Below are 22,873 nucleotides of genomic sequence, written 5' to 3' on the forward strand. Positions count from 1 at the left end.
GTGCTTTAGCAGATTAAATACACATATTCAATGGTGTGACGTTGCTTTTTCTCTTAGCACCAATTCTTCAAAATGCCATGTTAATGTATTTTCAAGAATTAGAAATCGACTCAGTTTTTTATTTCTTTTGAGAGAGGTAACAAAGAATTTATTAAGCACCCACAAAAGCAGGAAAAGAATACAAAGACCATCGGAAACAACTAAGCCATTTAATCAGCCAAACCAGCCTAGCAAACATCGCCCAACCCGGCACAAGCCATTTAATAGACCTGATTACCTCATCCACCCCAGACTCTCATTACCGAAACATCTCCCATTCCTAGCCCCCCAAATAACCAAAAGATAATACCTAACATTCAATAAATCCCATTTTTATGATAATATGATTTGCCTAATTTCCTCTTCTTTTAAGGGGAAAATTTTGATGAATAAATCTCATAGGATGCCAGTCCCATATGGTAGAACATGCTGTGTAAACACCATCATCCAAGAAAAAAACAGTCAAATGTAATAACTAATATTGCAGGAAATGATAACTGATAACAAAAGGCTGAGAATCATCCACATCCCACAACAATACTGATTTCAGTACCAAGATTTTGCCTGGGAACCAAAATATAGCTGAGTAGGTAACATCCACAGCACCTTGACAACTCCATGCATAAATTTCTAAGAGCTTGTTATCAACAACTTGAGAAAGAGGAAAATAATTGAAGTTCCACTATAGCCAAAGAAACATGGTGTCAAAGACACAAAACAGTTGAAGTTTCAGTATAGCCACACACATGCACAGATGCAGCATGCACACGTTAACATATTGTTTCGGTATCATCAAGATCAATTAACTGTGGCCACAATAACCGCCAATTACTACAAGAAGATTAAGATAACATATAGCCTGAAATAAAAGCAAGGACAAGGATAATGTTCTTACGTGTTGGACGAATCCACATAGTTACAAATGACAACAATTTTCCCTAACCATAACAAGCCTTTGCACTCAATTTTTTGTTCTTGGGTAATATCTCCAAATACACGCCACTTTTTATTCCGTATGTCATACAAGATCAACCCATGGAGACCTGCAACTGCCAAGTACATACCATCTTTGCTAGCCACCACATGTAAAACTGGCCAATTCTGTGAAATATAAGATACCTGGGCAAACAAGATGATCATATCAGGAATAACCCATTGAATGAATAACCAGCAGGAAGCTAGAGAATCAACCAACAAACACAGAAGCCAAAGGCCTTAACTGGAAGGTTAAGATGTAATATTTTAAGCTCATCTGTATCTTCGGATTGCACCACAAGCACTCGGTCTTCACCATAAATCACTTGACGAACATATGTTGTGCCTGAAATGCCTCTGTTAAGACAGCATTTGCCAAAAGAAAATGCAAGAAGCCTCTCTGAAGACCTTTCCTCAACAGCGTAGAGCCTGTATCCATATTCATCCCACTGCACCAATGCGGTGCCACCCATCAAAGGCTCATACTTAAAGTCTTGATTCGGTTTCACCATTGGAGAAGAGACGGAACTCATTCCAATTTGACGAATTGTGCACATTAAGCGGCAACCAGATACAGACCAAACGGCAAGACCTCTAAACTTCCACCCAACAGCAAAAGCAGTATTATCAGGTGCCCAGGCTATACAACTTACAGAACCAGTATCCTCCATGCAGTACCTGAATGGATGCCATCAACAAATCATAAAAACAGTTCCTCCAGTTGAGAACAAAACGACAACTGTGACCACTGAAGACGTTATAATCAAACCATACTAAATTTTGTAAAACATAGATTGGTGGCAGTGTGACAAATATCGCTGATATTTTCAAAATCTCACAAGATTTTAAAACATCGGGTTCTTGCTGTGATATTATCACGATATGATTCCAAAAAGTAGTAAAAACATAAAGAAAATTGTTTTTCAAAAATATATTTAAATTTTACATTTATTTAATAATTTAAAATAAATATTCTATTTTCAGCGAGATTTTCTCAATAATATCCCAAGAAAAACCTCAAATTTTGAAAATCTACTGAGAATTTTCTGGGCCAAGAAATTACCAAGAACAAGATTTGTCACTATGATTGGTAGTCCTGAAATGAGTGCAGCTGAAAGAAGGATGTCGAGATGGATGAGTGGCAAGACGAGGAGGGATAACACTAGAATTGAATGCATTCGAGGGAACTTAGCAGTAGCACCAATAGATATAAGGTGCCCGGGAGTAGACTTAGATGGTTTGGTCGTGTGCAATAGATACCAACAATTGCAGTAGTTAGGAGTGAGTTGGTACAAGTTCAAGGCTCTAAAAGGGCAAGGGAAAGCCCAAGAGGACATGGGTGGAGATAGTAAGAAAAGATTTGAAGACCTGTGGTTAAACCGAAGTTATGGGCCTTGATAAAGTGGAATGGCAGAACAAGATTCATGTAGCCAACCTCAATTAATTGGGATAAGGTTTAGATATTGATGATGACAACGATGACAGTGATGATGATATATTGGTGGTTATGGTCAACATCGTGCTAGTTTCTAAGATAAGGTACCTCGGTGGACATGTTTTCAAATGACGTGGCTCTAGTTGATGAGACCAGGTATGGGCGAATGGAATGGAGGTTTGGAGCAACTTCTAGAGTCACGAGATTTAAAAGATAGAAGAACCAAGATAGTGTTTTTAATGCAACATCATTAAGAATAGTGAGACTATAGTTAAAATTGATGGCCATGAGATTCCTCAAACTGAATAGCTTTGTTACCTTGGCTTTATCATTCAAAGATGGAGATTTAGAGGACACTTCCAATAGGATTAGGGCTAGGTACATAAAGTGAGGATGTGCCTCTGAAGTTTTGTTTGATCATTACATGCAAATAAGAATAGGGGAAGATTAGAGCGAAGAGGAAATTTGAAGCAACTAAAGATTAGCCTCAACAACAGATAGCCAGTGGAGAACCAATTGAGATGGTGATATAGGACCAATGCATGAACCGAATAACATGTGAGATCAAATAGCAGAATTAAGATAATTAACAAAAAAACACAAACATTGCTATAATCACCACGAATACCAGGAAAACCAAAAGAACGTTGTGCATAATCTTAGCCTAAGTTACTTATATCGTCACACAAGATCATTAAATAAAAGGAAACTACGATGTAATGGATGTAGGGACATCCAATGAGCATAGAGTAGTCTATTTCAAAGTAGAATGCCTAATACAACCTAAGATAAAAATTAGGGTTTGGATAATTTGAGAAAGTAAAAATGTTAGGATTTTAGGTTTAGGATTAGGGTTTTGGGAATGGAAGAAAGGAGTTTTGATATAAGGATGATAGAAAACCAAAAAGGGCAAAGTGTGGTCATACGGTCAACCCGAAGGATTCACACACGTGGCCATACGGTCACACGTGTGGCATGGGATGGATGGGTTTAGGTGGGCTAGGGTTTGGATGGTAGATAGACAAGGGAAAGATAGGTTTAAGAGAAAATGAAGGCTTAGGTTTGAAGAATCGAATAACTTCAAGAATACCTTGATGGAGGGGAAAAGAAATGATGATGTGGGGATAGATGGAGACCTCACATTCGTTGATGAAGATTAGCTTAACACCAATCTCCCTTCCAAATTACATGAAAGTATCTTCAAATCTCATAAATATAAAAGAAGAAGAAGAAAGCAAGAGTTTTTCTCTTTTTCTTTTTTCTTTTTTTTCTTTTTTTTAATCACAAAATCCAATGAGGGAGAGGGTCACATGCCTGCCCTCTTTTATAGCTCCAAGAAAGTTCAAAAATTACAATAAACACCACGTTTTGTGAATTTTGATAAAAATAGCCATAATCTAACTAAAATCAAGTAGAAACACTCATAATAGTGTCCAAACATAACATAAACAAAACTAAATCCTATAATGTGATAAAATCTAAGAAAAATTAGTGTAAACGATCCACGATCAATGGCCCGATCATGTGATCCAACGGCCCGATCGTCACGTCCTTCCAATCCAATAGTCTGGATCCCTCCATAAAGCAGCCCATGCACATCTTCCCAGTGTGAGGTCTTCCAGATGCTCGCACATGCGCATGGGGTCTTCAGCACGATCACGGGTACTTGCCTAGCCATAGGTACGCAAAGGTGCGGCCCTCCTCCTTCTCTGATATGTACGCAAAGGTGTACGTGAAGTGATGTCCTCTTTAGATGGCCCATCAATGTAGGCAGAAAACCGAAGACAACACAATAGGGGAACTTTGATGCCTAAATGTAGGATGAGAGTAAGCTCTAAATGGACATGGATCAAAGGGATACAGAAGTTGTTTCACTTAATGAGGATAGGCTCTCAGATATGAATGATTGGAAAACAGTATTTGCAAAGCCGATTCCAAATAGCCAGGACAAGGCTAAGACTATGATGACGACAGTGACAGCGATGCATCGCCTGAGCATGTTTGAATGTTATTAACGCAACTGGTAAATACTGATGAATTTACAAAAATGTTATATACCAATATAAATATATATATATATAACAGAACCACAAGAGAACGAAATGCGAGCTAGAAATATTGAGTGTGTTCCAGGCCAAGTCGACCAACTAGGATAACATAACAAAGCTATCCATCACACATTCCAGAATTGCAAGGCAGTGTAGAAACAACACAACAGTATTCTTCAAACTAATCATGGCACCATATTGATGATTTGTTCGCCATCATCAATAACTTCATCTAAACTTTTATTAGCCGTAAACTGTTTGCTTCAAAAATGCCCCCCCAACTAATGGTATTTTTCAGAATCATTCAAAAAGATGACCAGAGCAAGAGCTTCAGAAAATAAAGATATCTTTGATTAATCGAGCCATTCATGTGCAAAAGGGTATCTCCATTTCCAATCTCCTTTGTGAGCAGATGGGGGGCCATTGATGATTGTTAAAGTCGCTTGATATACATTGATATGCCATCCTTTAATGGCTCAAGCTTTTAGAGCAAGTGGTTGTTTGACATGGTATCAGAGTGGAAGGTCTTGTGTTCGAATCTCGAAAGCAACAAATATGCCTCCCTAATATATCCTCCCACGGAGAGTCGTTTATGGTGTGAGTTGTGAGTGTCCCTCCACCCTCGCCTAGTATCTTCCCGTGCAGAGTTCCACCCCACACTTGCAGGGGAGTGTTAAAGTCCCTTGATATACATTGATATGCCATCCTCTAGCGGCTTGAGCTTTTAGAGCAAGTGGTTGTTTGACAATGATAATAGGCAGCCATCCTTATAAGTGCAATTGATGGGAGCTCCATAGATAACCACAAGATGTCCATGATGGGGGTTTTTTTTTTTAAAAAAAAAATGAACATGGTATAATCTAGTTCAGTTTATTCGATGGTTTGGTGGGAATGGGAAATTCATATAGAGTGGAATTATTTACTATTAAAGAAGTGTGGAGATATTCTCTAAATGGGTGGTTGGGCCTAATGTTTTAAATATCGATGATATCGGCCGATATATCCCACGATATATCTTGTAATCCACCTATGCGATACGAAATGCACTAGTAGTGTGATATATCCCACATGTGTGATCCGGTGAGCATTTTCAATTTTCAATCCCTTTTTTGTAAGTCATGTTAAATCGATGTCAAATTGTTATAAACCCATGATTTTTTTTTTCATATTTTGTATGAAAAATCATAGATTCGGAACTTCGATTTCGAGATTTGGAGGAGATGGGCCAAGTTGCGGAAAACTGAAAAAAACAAAAGAACAAAAAACAAAAACTAAATTTCTCAATTTCTCGCAAATTGGTTGCAATCTTTGTGTTCAAACATGTATGTAACCTAATCTAGTGATTGTTCTTTCGTTTTTGAATGTATTGCTTGTGTTTCCACACATTTTCTTACATTTATAAATTAAATGAATATACTTTGAATATACTTGCAACAATTCAGTTAGACAACGCATAGATTAGGACTCCATATAAAGAAAACCTATTATGTGCACTTGATTTTATCTTTTTTTAAATATTTTGATTTATAAGTATATTGATGTCTTTTTATAACAATCATTGAAGTTTCATTGAAAAATTCGATCAATTTCCCAATGTTTCCAACAATATCAGTACATTACGCGATACAACCAATATATCCCATGTGATAATCAATACGTATCTGTATCCCAAGAATGCGATACGTAACACGATGCTGATATTTCAAACACTGGTTGGGCCTTTGATAGAGGGTGATCCTTGTGATGCAATTGCTTGGGCTTCCGGGAGATTCCCTCTACCTTGTGATGTGGCCTTTATATTAAACAACCTAAGAATGCCCTCCTAGAACGATTGTTCAAAGTATCCTCAATATTATCGAAATATCCCCAATATTATCTGTATCTCTAGCGTGGCAATACTGATGACACTGGTAGCGATGTGGATAACACTAGTAGTATAAAAAATTCCAGGTATCAATGATGTATCACAAGTATCACCAATATATCACCAATGTATCGCCAATATTTTCAATTGTGTAAATTCTAGGTGTCGCTTGCATTGCCAATGTATCGATATCGACAATGTATCGCCAATATTTTCAACTATGTAAATTCCAGGCGTTGCTTGTATCACCAGTTTATCAACGATATTTCGATAATATCGCCAATGTATCAATATCGCCAAAACTTTGTTTATTAAAAGAATTTCCATTTCAAAATTTTTATGGGTGCATGGTTGTATACAGTGTTCAATTTGTCAATGATAATATTGATAATATTGCGATATTATCGTTATTGCAACATGGGCAATATCGATGCCACAAATTTTCTTATCCTTTCCAATTGTCGATGATTTCTTGGTGAAATATCATGTGTCGTCAATATTCTAACATATTGATGGATGTTTGGATGAAAGATTGGATGGTTGGATGGATAGATGGGATGGTTGGATTGATTTCTTACGGTGACACATGGTATTAGGCCCCCATTAAATGGAAACTTATCATGTATGCATTTTTTTTGCAATTTTTTTATTCCTAAATAGGAAAATATGTATATTTTAGCATCTCCTGAAGTTTCACTGAAAAATTCTACCATTTTCCTCATGTTTCCCTACATTTCCGATTATCAATGGATATTACCGGTGATAACAACATTGTTTCCATATACCAGGCCAACAAAACTTGTGGTGATACCATTACTTCGAACACTACCCAGAAGGGCCAGAACACAAATTAGCTATCACCATCTTCCTAGGGGGCTAACAAAGTAGCCCACTCCTTAGCCAAGTATGCGGTCCACCCAATGTTGTCAAAAGTGTTATTGTATCACAAATTGCAATAGCGGCTGAATCGTATCAAATTACAAATCATATCGTAAATCATAAATATGAAAAAAAAAAATAGAAAAAAATTAAAACCTCATCAATCATCCTTTAGCCATCAATGTGCACCACGAAATGCCATGTCATGATAATGTTAAAGGATTCTTTTCTTTTCTTTTTTTCCGTCTTTCAAGAAATTTTCCTTACAAAACATACAACGTTCCTTTAATAATTTATGTTCTTGTTACCTTTCTTAAATGTAGAATCACATTGGAAAAGCAACATTTGATTATGTAGATCGATGAAGTAGGGTATTTTTATTTCTAACCATTATTTCACAATATATATATATATATATATATATATATATATATAGATATATATATATATAAGTCAACTTGATCGTAACAATCCTTTAAAAACATTCCAAATAAAGCATACATCAATTTGATATTTCGACTAGTTAAGAAGAAATCATTTATATATATATTAAAAAAAAAAAAGCTATATGATTTAACGTTGAAGAGAATATATCATTTAATCTCTTAACAAGAACAAAATAAAATAATTTACCTTTGCTATACGATTCTTTTTTCTTTTTGAAAGCTTTTTTCTAAACAATTCTTAAAGCGCCCACTGATTTAAAAAACGTAAAATGAAAAACAAGTGAAGCTTAAAATAGAAGAAAATAAGTATAATTTGAATCGTTCATCGTAGGATTCAAATCATAAAATCATAAGATTCATATAAAAAGGGATTCAAGGTGTGATTTAAATCATTTTGCTTAAGATTCGACTCAAATCATAAATTGTAGGATTTTGACAACACTAGGTCCAAAAAACATCTCTGTGTCAATGACTATAATTGATGCAAGACAATTAACCATTTACTCTAAAAGCTCAAACTGTTAGAGCATGGTGAATCAATCCCTTTATCTCATATCCCAATCCCCACATCGCATGGGTTAGGACCTCGACCGAACCCCCCTCGTGAGCCCCAAATCACATGGGTACCGCCTCACACAGGCCACCCACCACGAGTGTGCCCCTGCATCCCACAAGCAACCCCACTCGAGCCCGGTGTGAAAATGTCCCTGCATTAATCACCTCCGGTGAGGAGTCTTGAACATGAGACCTCCCGCTCTGATACCAATTTGAGACAATTAACCACTTTCTCTAAAGGCTCGAACTGTTAGAGCATGGCGAATCAATCCCTTTATCTTATAGCCCCGGCCCCACATCGCATGGGTTAGGACATCATCCGAACCCCCCTCTTGGGCCCCAAATCACATAGGTACCGCCTCACACGAGCCACCCGCCTCACACAGGCCGCCCACCTCGAGTGTGCCCCTGCATCCCACAGGCAACCCCACTCGAGCCCGGTGTGAAAATGCCCCTGCATTAATAATCCATTGCATTGATGGATCTTTGTATCTTTCCTCATAGTTTCTTGAATAAAATCTTTGTTGCCAATTAAGGGGGGAAAAAAGCTACCAAGAGACTTTAATTCTCGAAATGCTCATGAGCATGTTGTGTACGTTGTATGTGTGTGCAGTCTCATCCACTTTCAGGTGGACATATTATATATGGCCTTGGGATTTTGGTCCAGGTGCTGAATGGAAGAATTGAACAATTACTTCAATGCGACAGACGTGAGAGTTATAAAGAGTGGTGCCTTGTTTTCAGCAGCAAATAGTAAGAACTGGGAAATTTTCTAGATTGCTACAGAGCAGTTCAAGGTTCAACCTGCCCAATGAAATTGATGTTCAGGGTCTTGTTCAGGTCGTGGGTTGCACTTAGAAAATTGAAAATAATTTTCAAGAGGTCTGAAAATAATTGTAGTAATTTTATAAACGTGGCAAAATAAAACAGAGACCCTTACCTTGCAAATTAAATGGAAGTCCTCAATATTATTAGCTAATTGGACAAGAGAATTGTTTTTTATTATCTAATAATAATAAAATTTTATACTGAAAGGCAAAAGGCCAAACAATACAAAAGAAAAGAAAAAGACAAAAAAACAAACAAAAGCTACCACCAACAAATCTAACCAGCTATTTAGAAATTGGGCAGCAGGGAACACATTAGCTGCATATGCCCACTCAACTACATTTATTTTCGCCCCATTAAAAACTTCTAAAAAAAGTTCTCCCTTAGATTTCTAACGACTTTGTTTTCCATCCAAATATTCCGAAGACCTGCTAATAAACATAGTCGCCATATTCAATTTGCGGTCTTGCTCTTGCCCCCTCCATGCCAAGCCAAGAAAAAATGGTCAATCGATCCTAGAATAACCCATGAGACTCCGAATAGTTGGAAGAAGTTGCACCACATCTTTGATGCAAAAAGGCAATGAATGAAAAGATGATCAACTGACTCCTCGCTATGACATAAGAGACACATTAGGGATTTCTAGACCACACCCATGTAGGTTCTCAAATTGAAAGAACCTTTCTCCTACCCACCAACCATGCAAATGTCGTCGCCTTACAAGGAGCACCATATCTCCAAACATAAGCTATATGACACTCAACTTGCTCAGAATAACCCCCATCTAATCTTATATAAAATGAATTAACTGAGAATTTACTGGATTTTTCAATAAGCCACACCATAGGATCTTCCTCTAAGATGGGAGGCAATTCGAGAGAAAATTCAGCAACCTTAACAAGTCCTCCACCTCTGACTAAGCCAAATTTCTTCTACATGGAGGACCCCAAATAACTTCCTCACCAAGAATCGAATAACTCCTGTCAACCGAGATATTTGGATTTGTAGCAATACGAGCTAGGTGAGGAAATAACAAACTCAATTTTTTACTTTCCATCCACGTGTTCCCAAAATCAAATATTCTTCCCATTCCCTAATGAAAACCCCACGCTTTCCCAAACCTTATCCATTAATATGTTCACCAACTTCCATAATGATAAGGCCATATACAATGAAGAAACTTATGTCCATCTACCTCCCTCCTCTACACTATATTTTCTACCCAACACCTCTCTCCACAAGCCACCCTCCTCCACCCCAAATCTACACATTCATTTACCCAGCAATGCCATGTACATCATCCCCAATTTTTGTAGTCCTGCACCTCCTTGAGATAATGGTTTGCAAACCTCAACCCAATTCCGAAGATGAAATTTATGCTTTTTCTTCCGACCCTTGCCAAAGAAAATCTCGTCTGATCTTTTCTAACTTGACTTCAACTGATTTGGGAGATCTAAAAATAGACAAAGTATATCTGAAGATTTGACATATCCGATTTAATCAATGGTAACCTTTCACCCAACGAGAGATGCCTCCCCCTACAAGCTGATAGTTTCCTTTCAATCTTTTTATTACTTTATCCCAAAGGTGCTTCGTTAGCTTCCCAATACATAATGGAAGGCCCATATATGAAGATGGGAAGGAATCTACTTTACAACCAAATTAAGCTACATAGATGTCCGTCTTGTCCTTAAAAAGGCCCACCCCCAAGATTTCGCTTTTGCTTATGTTGACCTTTAAAAACCCAAGATCGCCTCAAAACATATGATAATGGTTCAGATATTATCAATTTGCATTTCATCTGCCTTGCATAGTAACAACGTATCATCCACATACTGAAGATGAGAGATTTGAAATTCTAAATTATCCACGTGAAAACACTCCACTAAACCCGCCAACACCCCTTGTTCAATCATCCTCCTTAGAGCCTCCATTACCAGCACAAATAGATAAGGAGATAGAGGATCACCCTATCACAAACCTCTAGAGGGAGAGAAGTATCCACTGGGAACACCATTTGTCAATACCAGGTATTTTGGCGAACAAATACACACTCGGATCCAAGCCCTCCATTTCTCCCCACATCCCAACTGTTATAACATATAATCAAGGAAGCTCCGATAAACGTAATCATACGCCTTTCCAATATCAAGCTTGCATATAATACCTTTCAATCCTTTCCTTTTATAAGAATCAATACATTCATGAGCGATAATTATGCTATCCGCAATCTACCTGTCTTTCACAAATGCCCTTTGAGATCTTGAAACCACCTCACTTAGGACATAGCTGAATCTCGAATCCAGAATATTTGCCAAGATCTTGTATGGGTCCCCCAAGAGGCTAATTGGCCTATGATCCCTTAAGCACTCCACTCCTTTTTTAGGGATTAAGGAAATAAATGTCGCCCCAAACTTTGAAGCCAAATGACCCGAATCAAAAAATTCATAAATAAAATTGATCAAATCACACTTCACCACATCCCACAAAATTTGTAATTGGACAAAGGAATTGCACAAAGGACCATACAAATCTCCTTCACCACAAAAGAATCTTCATAGTTCACTCTACCAACATCAACAGACTTAATGTGAATCCACAGAATCAGTGAAGATTGTTACTAGCTTGGGAATTGAGAATATTTCACAGAGTTAACAAGAAACAGCATCTGCACAGAGGGAAGAATATTTGATGTTCTTGACCCAGCCGACTGATTTAATTAGGACTCTTAAATAAGGCTAAGGCTGAAATGCAACAGCATCAAGCGTTTCACATTCCAGAAGACAAACCGACACTGATATCCAAATTAAGGATACATCATACATGCAGATTGAACAGAATAATTTAAACAAAGATAGAGGTTCGAATCACTTGAAGAACTTCTCCAATAATGTTACTTCAACATATTCGGAGGACCAAAGACCACCACATGTGACTGAAAACTTGGTCCCAAGAAACATATAAAAAATTTCACTTTGTCCCAAGAAACATATAAAAAATTCCACTTTCTTCTCTAACAAAGTTATTCAAGTCAGCAGAATAAAAGCACAACAAGCTCAGCTTTTTTATTTTGTTAGGTAAGCTAGGATTGAACCTAAGACCTCAATGTCAAAACGCACTCTGTCTACCACTATCTACAGGCTCGAACCCAACAAACTCAGCTTCGTAAGTAGAAATATATCCAAAAGCAGAAAGGGTATCTGTTGCTAGTTCTCCTTGCTTATGAGATTCATGACAAGGCTTCTTATGGTATCAGCTTCATTAATGGATATCAGAGGTATAATTGGAATTATAACAGGGCATGCTTCAGTAGAGTAGTTAATCCACCATACCTTTGCATAGAAGAATAGAATCTTAAGCCTACTTGGAATTCTAGATACTGAAAGGAAATATACTATACATTGAATATCTTATAATTCTGGAATGATGCCAACACAGAAGAAATTCTTCATGCTGCACTAATACTACACTGCTTGTTAATTCAAATGTTTGAAAAAAAGTCATTACATTATACGTGCATGCTAGAAAAAGGATCATCTTGCCAGAGAACTGCTTTGACAGTATTATTTATTTATTTTTGTTAATAAACAGTATTACATCTCTAACTTTATAGCACAATCTTTTTTTTGGGCTTTGAAATTATTCAAATCTGATGCCAACTGGCTTACCACAATAAAATGTATAACTTTACAGGTTTGCACATGATCAGAAGAAGAAACAACAAATCAAACTGCAGCAGCCAGACTCCATTTGGTGGGATCAGATTTTGACGTGAAGGCAATGACATGCAGTACTTTTTTGGTGGCTCACCAACATTAGGTGTGCCATAACAGCAATAGCCAAGAAAGTCACTACAGATATCACAGGTAAAGCACACATATCATAAAATTCATGATGCCTCTTTCTTGTGCTTACCAAGAATTTCCAACACTTACCCCCAGTCATACAAAGATACAGTGCGAAGAAGTGATGCATTCTCTGCCAGGTCATATAATTCAACAATCCCTCTTTTACAACCGACTGCAAGGATTTGTTGGTCTGAAGCTACTGAAGCACACACAGCATCGACAGAATTCAACCATCTTTCAGCGTTAATTGAATCCTTTTGCTTTAAACCTTTCTTACTTATCGAACATAATGCAACTTCACCATTGGAAAACAAAACAACTAGTAACCTCAATGGCAACGACAGTTCAAGCTGGATAACAGCAGAACCACTAGCAGAACTATGGCTGGATGTTGAAACTCTTAATGTTCCTTCAGAAGCAGAAGACCCATTGTCCAAAGAACGCATGGGTTCAGTTGTCTCATTGGTGCCCCGAGGGTGACCATCAAGTTCAAAGGAGCCACCAAACTGGATGAAACAACATAGAAAACAAGAAAAAGTAAGGATAATAGATGCAAATACCACTTCAGAAGCAAGAATAGTGTTGATCACATATATCAAATTTAGTTATCAAGCACTTCATTGCAGGTCATGCAGCACAGGTACAAGAACTGGACGGTTCCGTTCGTCTATTGAGCCCTACACTGCATGGGCACGCCACAAAAATCAAAGCATTCGTATTATCCTAGCCAATGGCTGGTGGGATTTTTGTCCATTTTGTCAATCCCATTGGTTGCATGTTTTTTTCTAACAGTCACTTGTAACCCTTAAAAAATCCTAGCTATTAATTGTTAGAATTTTTTTCCATTGTGTAGGCCATTGGTTCAACTTTATTCTAACATTCTGTTGTTATCCACGAGAAGTCCTCCAATATGTCACTAGCATCATTTGAGCAGTGTGATTTTGAGGCACAACACATCCAGGGCCTAGCAGATGAACGCCCAGATCACACTTGTGGGACACAAGTATGGAGATGGAGTGCACGAACTGAATTAGATATAAGTGCCAACACTAGGTTTTTCCCTACTTTAACACTTGCTTGTAATAAAAGGTTTCCTGACAAATAATGGAAGACAAAATGCAGCTTCACACCAAATACATACAATAAACCACATGAAACTGCCAGTGTTGATCCAATTCACATGAAAGATTCAGACGTACCTCTCCCTTCCATGACAGAGGATGCAAAAACCCATTAGAAAGTCCAAGTAGAATGTATTTGTTGTCGCAGACAAAATTGCTCCTGAAAGACAAATTGGAAAGGAAAACCATGTAAATACCCTTGGGTGAGATAGCTCATGTGAATCAAGCCAGGAAAGGCACAGAGTTCATACATTGCCAAGTTCCTATCTGAAAAGGGTGCCTTCTCATTGAGAACCAGAGATATAGATGCGAGAAATAACCCAGAAGGTTGCTTCCCTCCAACTAGTAGTTTTTTGTCTGTAATCTGGACCCTAAAAATGTGAAGAAAGAATGACGAGGTCTGCAGGAAAGGTAGAGGCATAAGTAAAAGAACGTACAAAAGCAATACTTGGATAAATGTCAAAATGATGAGGTCACGTATGGCACTCCATTGAATTGGTGGGCCCCATCAAGGCATGGGCCGTATCATAATATCACCCAATCAGATGATCCTATGTATCCAATGAAAATAAAGAGTCAGAACCAATGGTTCCACTTGACAGGGGCCTAAGTGGACACAACTTGGAATCATCCAATGGGGGATAATTTGGGGGTACATCTCCATCCCCCAATCCAGCACAGTGCCACCATATAAACGACGTGGATCAGCAAAAGATAGGGCCCACATGTACAGTTTCTCGGACCAAGCAAATGTTCAATCTATTATTCAATATTTCCTCTGAAATGACATATGCAGCTTGCACATTAAAATGAAAAGAACAGCGAAAGGAAATAAATAAATGAAAATAGTGAAATACAAAGAGATCAAATGAAAAAAAAAGACAGAGAAGAGTATAAATGAAAAAACAGAGAAGAGTCACATGAGTTAAGTGTAAGAGTCAATGTTTACAACTCAATCAGGCACCGTATAAATATCAGCAAAAGCAGTTCAGCGATGACACTCGAGAAAGAAATAATTCTATTTACAACAATCGCCTTCTTTTTAATTTTGCAAATTGCTTAAGCTACCGTTTGACTTGAAACTTCCAGTAATACCCCTTGTCTAAAATCACAAAGTTTTTGGGTTGCACCGAGTATGCAAGGGATTTCTCATTTTGCAGGTTCTCCCTAAAATGTGAGAATTTTAAAATTTACTTACTGATGTGTGGGGTGCAGGTCCCACAAAATGTATGGCTTTTTAAGAATACCATTTTCAAATGTTTTGATCCAAACAGCACCTAAGGTTTGGATGCACTATTGATATTCCCATCAATAATATTCACATTCAGAGGAACAAAGATCCAATTGCAAAATCTTTCCAGTGAATAGTATCCTTCTGTTAGACAGCAATGGCTGACAAAATCTTAAACTTGGACCACCTAAAGGTTTAGAACTCTTCCCTTCCAAACATCAACAAACCTAAAAATTCTGAACCCTTCCCTTCCTGACAAATCTTTACAACTAATGCATCAGGGCCTTAGATTACACCTGTGCATCATAGGAAGTCGAAAATGGACCCAGTTGTTCATGTATCAGGACTGTTAGGTCTATTTAACCTAACTGGATCAACTATGGGCCACAGGAGTCCTTAAAATACTCTGCATATGGTCAGATACCCATCGTATGCCAACCATACAGCATTCTAGACATGCAGTTCTGTTTATGGCTCAATAAAACCTATCCACAAGGTGTATGTTGAAGTCCTGGTTCATTTAGATGTCTCTAGTTGCTGTTAGAGTTGAATTAAGTGCTTTAGTTTGAGTTTTCCTATTTTCTAGGGATTGATAATTATGTTAATAATAGGTGGGTGTTTACACCAATCAAGAATTAGTTGAATGCTAAGAGGATACTTAAGTACTCAAGCCTATAAATAGGCTAATTACCAATATGCACATACACAGGTTACGTTATTCCTTCAGGAATAAAATTCGGAAGTTCCTTCATGTGGTAGCAGTGAAGGGGGCTGATTCTTTGTGGCGAATACTAGTTCCAGAGTAGCAGGTGTTAAACAATCAGTTCGCAGTCCTTTATTTATTTCTCAGCTTCCAGTGTGGATTTTCCTGGGTTTCCTGAATTGTTTGCAGCTTCAGATCTAGTATGTACTACGTTAGATTTCTGCAATTAGATTGTTTCACTTCTATTTGCCTCATGAATCAGAGAAAGGGTTTTCATTGGATTTGTCTCTTTCTCTTCTCCTACTCTTTCTTGCATTCCCCAATTAAGACCAAGCTGCAATAAATACCCTCATTCCAAGCCCCAACCCCATATCTAGGAACCCAGAGCCCTAATCCTACCCCAAAATCCCCCAAATCCCAAAAAACCTAAATCCCAATTTCCCCTGATGCCCAGGAAAATTCCCAAAGTCCTGCAAATACCCCATAACTGTCAACTTTTCCGATAGAGTTCTTGTTGAGATGTCTTCTTGAGGTGGATATTCCTAAGCTTCATACAAATACTCCTTTTATATTATCAATACCTCTATTTAGAGTCATGTACTTGTTATAATGGTTCCTTATCCACCTTCCAATTCATATCCAAGTTACGCCAACTATTATAACTGTCCGTCCTCTCGTTCAAATCCCTACCGGAGTAGGTTTCTTTTTTCTTTTCTTTTTTTTAGAGTAATGTAATTTTATTCAAAGGGGACCAAAAAGCTCAAAGAATAACAACTACAGCACAAAAAACAAAGGCCAATCATCCTGGCCAAAATCCCTAAGGCTAGATGACTTATTCTTTTATAAACATCTTGCACGACCCACATATGTTCTGGAAACTCCGGTTATTCCTTTCCGCCCAAATGGCCCAAATGACTACCAGCATGGCTAATCTCCACACCACCCTCTCCTTCTTCCCAAGGCTTCTACAATGGTTCCTAGCATGACCCATGACATACCAAACGAGACCACAACTCCCTCCCACACCTTCATAGAGAATGAATAATGGATAAACATGTGATCCACTATCTCCACACCCCGCATACACATCACTCAATTAGGCAACACCATCGACCTCTTCCGAAGATTATCAATTATTAGAACCTGATCCCTCCCCACCAACCACACAAATGTCGTGATCTTAAGAGGGGCCGCATAAGACCAAATAAACGACGTATAACTATCACTAGCATCTAAAGGGGAACTTTCAAGCATGTTGTAAAAGGAGCAAACCGAAAAGTGGTCAGACTTGCCCAACGACCATACCATCGAATCCCTTTCGCCCGAAGTGGGTATAAAGCTAGTAATCCACCGTCCAACAACTGCAAAAAAAAATAAAAATAAAAAACAAAAAAAAAACAACAACAACAACATTTGTTTCCTCTTTTGTTAAATTCATTCTACAAAGGGAAGCACACACCACTGCATCACCAAAGCAATGAAGCACTAGTCGATTGTCATGCCCAAGTCTAGAGCCAAACTTGCAAGCCTCAAAAAGACTTCTTGGAAAGGCCTTTACCCAAACCAGAGATCTACCCAGAACCGGAGCCTCTTCCTATCACCACAAACATAGGAGACACATGCCTTGAACTTACCCGGTCAACCTAGAAGCCCCTTTCTGCAACCTTAATGCCCTGTACAATGAAAATCTTTTCACACACCAATTCCCATCCTATAACTCCATATTTACTTACAATCACCTCCCACATAATCTTTCCTTCTCCATGGCAAACCTCGACAGCCATTTTCCGAGAAGCGTAGCATTCAGTCTTCAAACTCCTAACTCCCGCTCCTCCTTCCCTATATGGCTTGCACTCTTTGACCCAATTCAAGAGACGAAACTTTTTCCTTCACTTTGGCCCTTTGCCGCAGAAGATCCCCCCATAATTTTTCTAATTTACACAAGCTGAAAGCCGATCACTTGAAGAGAGAGACATGAAGTATAAAGGCAAATTGGATAATCCAACCTTGAGCAATGTCAGCCTGCTACCCAGTGACAAATACCGGCTCTTCCACCTAGATAACTTCCTTTTGACCTTTTCTATGATTCTGTCCACAACTACTTTGTGGGCATACCAATGCAAAGTGGAAGCCCAAGATATGTCGTTGGGAACAAACCAAACCAATACCAAAATACACCTACCAAGTTTTCCACTTCTTCCTTTGTGATCCACACTCCCAACATTTTGCTCTTAGCGACATTCACTTTGAGGCTCGAGAACACCTCAAAACATGTAACCAATTTCCTTAGGTTATCCACTGCCACAACTTCTGCATCATAAGAAAGGATAGTGTCGCTTGTAAACTGAAGGTGCAAAAATGTAATCTGGCACTTACAGTTCTAAAACCATTTGTTAGCCTAACCAATTGACCCCAATCCAACATTCTACTCAATGCCTCTACCACCTCCACAACCATTTCCTGAGAAGTGAATCATTCATAGTATCTGGACTCTTAACTCCTCCTCCTTCCCTATATGGTTTGCACGCTTCATACCTATTCAACGGATCAAACTTTTGCTTCGCTTCGGCTTCTTGCCACAAAAATCCCTCCTCAATATTTCTAATTTATGCAAAATGGAAGCCGAGTACTTGAAGAGAGATGTAGTATAGAGGCAAATTGGATAATGTAACCATGATCAACGTCGGCATGTCGCCTAGTGATAAAGGTTTACTTTTCCACTTAGATAACTTCCTTTTAACCCTTTCTATGACTATTCCACAACTGTTTTGTGGGCTTACCAACCAATGCAAAGCAGAAGCCTGAGGTACGTTGTTAGAAACGAACTAGACCGGCACTGGAACACCCCTGCCAAGTTGTCCACTTCTTCCTTTGTGATACACACCCCAACATTTCACACTTAGCGACACTCTCTTTGAGGCTGGAGAATGTTGGGAACCGTGGAAGCACACAGAGCTGAATCAAGCAAAGTACATGCAATCGCACAAACAAACCCAAACAAGAACAGTCTGATTTTTACGTCAAAAAACCCTTGCAGGAAAAAACCATGGCACAAAGCGACGAGTAATGCACTATGAAAGCAGAATTACAAGAGATAGATGATCTTACCGATTAGAACAGCCCTCAAATCTCCTTTAAACCCTAGCCATGCCCTTGAACCCTTAAGAACGTTTTAGAAAACCCTAATACACCTTAATCTCACCCTAATCCCGATAACACCTAATACACACACACACACACAACCAGAATAGGAAACAAATTGCACACTTACACAATTCTGGGCGTAACTTCGATGGGACCTTCAATGGCATCGACATCCCTCGAAAAAACATCTAAAACAGTCCAGCAACCAACATGGATTTATTCTGATTTTCTCGATGGGATCAAGCATTTGTTGATGGCAACGAGTGGTCTGTCGATGGCATCGACAGACCATGTTACAGACAAATTTTAAGACATCAACAACGATCTCCACCATGTCTTCAATCATCAATGTCCGTAGTTTCCTATCCTTCACCATCTCTAATTTGTCTTCCATCATAGCTTCATTATCGCTTCTCATGCACACTTCGTCCTCATTTCGACTTCACCAAGCCTAGAGAAGTTGCACAGAACTTGAACTTCTTTGTGGGAACCACCTTCGTCAGCATGTCAGCTAAATTCACGCTTGTATGGATCTTCTCTAGAGTCACGCCTCCTTCCTCAAGCACCTGTCAGATAAAATGATGACGCACATCAATATGTTTAGTACGTGGGTGATAAACATAATTTTTCATCAAATTGATCGTGTTTTCACTGTCACAATTAATCGGCGCAGCCTCTTGCTAAAGTCCCAACTGATTTATCATTCCTCTTAACCAAACATCTTCCTTGAATGCTTTTGGCATCGCCATATACTCAACTTCAGTTATGGAAAGAACCACTATAGACTGAAGCTTCGACATCCAACAAATCGTTCTACCCGCTAACACAAACAAGTAACCGAAAATCAACCTTCTATTGTCCACACTACCCGCGTAATCTGAATCCACATAGCCTATTAACTTGTCCTCTGATCTTTCAAATGTTAAGATGTAGTCCTACATACCTTGAATATATCGAAGTAGTCATTTCAATGCCTCTCAGTTTTTCTTACCAAGGTTAGACCTGTATCTGCTAACAACACCTACTGCATAAGAAATATCTGGTCTTGTACAGACCATGACATACATCAAGCTGTCAACCGCACTCGAATAAGGCACACGAGACATAACCTACTTTTCTTCATCTATTTTAAGACATCATTTAGAAGAAAGCTTAAAATGAGTTGCGTGTGGAACGCTAACCAACTTTGCCTTGTCCATCTCATACTTCACCAATACCTTCTCAAGGTATTCCACCTGAGATAATCATAGCCTGCTCCTCTTCCTGTCTCTATATATGTTAATGCCGAGAACCCTCTTTGCAGCTCCCAGATCTTTCATCTCGAATGTCCTGGATAGTTAAGTCTTCAGTATGTCGATCTCAGGCATGTTATGACTAGCGATAAACATGTCATCGACATACAGTACCAAGATAATAAACTTCCCATCACTCAGTGTCTTGTAATAGACACAATGATCATATTCACTCCTGGTAAACCTCTTACTCATCATGAAATAATCAAATTTCTTGTACCACTACCTAGGCAACTGTTTTAAGCCATACAATGACTTCTTCAACCTGCAAACCTTGTTTTCTACCCCTTGTATTTCGAAACCTTCTGGTTGCTTCATGTAAATCTGCTCTTCCAATTCCCCATGCAGGAAAACAGTCTTCATATACATCTATTATAGCTCAAGATTGTATTGGGCAACCAGCGCCAATACGAATCTGATAGATACTTGTTTCACCACAGGCACAGATATCTCAATGAAGTCCACACCTTTTTTTAAGCTTATCACTTCGCTACCAGCCTTGCCTCATACCTATCATGTTTCTTCTTGAAGATCCACTAGCACTCGATCACTTTATGGCTGACGGGAAGCTCCACCAGCTCCCACGTCTCATTCTTGTACAAAGAGTCTATCTGCTCATGTATTGTTGCTTTCCACTTTTCGACATCTATATTGTCAAGAGCCTCTTGAAAAGTAGACAGATCCTCCTCATCCGTACTGAGGGAAAATGCAACATTCAAGTCATCCATGTATCTCGCCAGTAACCTACGATTTCTTAGCGAATTCCTTCTCATAGGTGGCTACTCCACTTACTCATGTACCTCTGTCTACGTCTCAGTATCAGCTTGTATCTCATCTCCATCTATCTGAATGTCCACAACCGACTTTTCTGCTTCCTTATGTTCATCCTTACGAAACAAAGATCCTTCGTTGAACCTGACGTCACAACTAAGGATAATTTTCCGTGTGACCTGGTCATATATCCTGTGCCCTTTCACATCATTTCCATAGCCGAAAAAAATGTACTTTTTGGCCCTTTGGTCTAGCTTATCTCTCTCAACTGACGATATATGAGAGTAAGCATCGCAACCAAACCTTGCAACCCCGAGTAGTCTACCTGCTGCCACTCCACACATCCTCTAAAATTTTACAATCAATAGTTGTGGAAGGGGACTGATTCACCAAGTAATAGGCCGTGTTAGCTGCCTCAATCCACATTTCTTTGCCCAACGCAGCATTGTCCATCATGCATCGGGCCCTCTAAGAGAGTCTGATTCATCCACTCATCCACACCATTCTGCTCAAGTGTGTCGCACATTGTGTTGCACCTCACAATCCCTTCACCCTTACAAAACCGATTGAATTCCCCAAAAGTGAATTCCCCACCGTTATCTGTCCTCAACACTTTCACCTGTCGCCCTATCTGCTTTTCCACCATCACCTTCCACTGCTTGAAGTTGGTGAAAACCTCGAATTTACTTTTCATAAAGTATACACACACCTTTTCTAGAATAGTCATCAATTAATATAACAAACCATGACGACCCTCCACCAGAAACTATGGGCGATGGCCCCCATACATCAGAATGCACATAATCCAAAACCCCCTTACAAACATATTTCCCGGACTTAAAAGATAACCTTGACTATTTACCATATATACAATGCTCGCATATACTAAAATAAATGCTTTTAAAGACTGGAATTAAACAACGGTCAGAAACTACATTCATGCCCCGCTTGCTCATATGGCCCAAGCGTGTATGCCACATACGTGCAAATGAGGAATCCGCTATAGACATTGCAGTTCTACCCAATAAAGTACCCCCAATCAACCTATAAAGGTTTTCATTCCTCTACGCCTTCATGATCATAAGTGCCCCTTTTGAAACTTTAAGGACATGATCGAACCCAATGAAATTGCACCCAAGTGACTCGAGTACACCCAAAGATATCGAGCTCTTCTTTAGCTCAGGAATGTGTCTCACTTCGGTCAAGATATGCTCCATGCCATCAAACATCTTGATGCGTACCAATCCAACACCAACCACGTTACAAGCATTGTCATTGCCCATAAACACCTGACCACCATCGCACTCACTGTAACTAGTGAACCAACTCCTATGAGGGATCATGTGATACAAAGCCCCCATATCCAAGATCTATTCATCGTTGAAATACTCGGATTTTGATGTGGTCAACACGTCACTACCACCCGCCTCATCAGTCATCACTAGATTCTGCTGTGTTAACCTCCTTGGAAGAACTCTTTGGATTTTCTTTCCTCGAGTTAGGATTCTTACAATCCCTCTTTATGTTCCCTGTCATGCCACAATTCCAGCACTTCAACTTTCCTTTACCCTTGCCCTTGGATTTTGGCCTCGATCACGAAGATCTGCTGTCCTACTCATAATTCATTCCCCTCGTAATCAGTGCATCTGTAGAATTACCCACGTCACCGCTTTTCTTTCTCATCACATTCGACT

General features: G+C 38.9%; 1 protein-coding gene across 1 annotated transcript in view; it reads right to left on the reverse strand.

The window, feature by feature from the left end:
• Window positions 1-22,873, reverse strand: part of LOC131224864 (uncharacterized) — a 95,517-nt gene that overhangs the window by 66,853 nt on the left and 5,791 nt on the right. The window contains exons 3-7 of the mRNA XM_058220295.1: window positions 14,290-14,438; window positions 14,117-14,198; window positions 13,005-13,423; window positions 1,260-1,692; window positions 935-1,158 (exon numbers count right to left, since the gene is read on the reverse strand). Of these exons, the coding sequence (XP_058076278.1) occupies window positions 935-1,158; window positions 1,260-1,692; window positions 13,005-13,423; window positions 14,117-14,198; window positions 14,290-14,438 (1,307 nt within the window). The remainder of the gene's footprint in view (window positions 1-934; window positions 1,159-1,259; window positions 1,693-13,004; window positions 13,424-14,116; window positions 14,199-14,289; window positions 14,439-22,873) is intronic.

The sequence above is a fragment of the Magnolia sinica genome, chromosome 14 (assembly GCF_029962835.1).
Source record: "Magnolia sinica isolate HGM2019 chromosome 14, MsV1, whole genome shotgun sequence".
In the NCBI taxonomy this organism is placed as follows: Eukaryota; Viridiplantae; Streptophyta; class Magnoliopsida; order Magnoliales; family Magnoliaceae; genus Magnolia; species Magnolia sinica.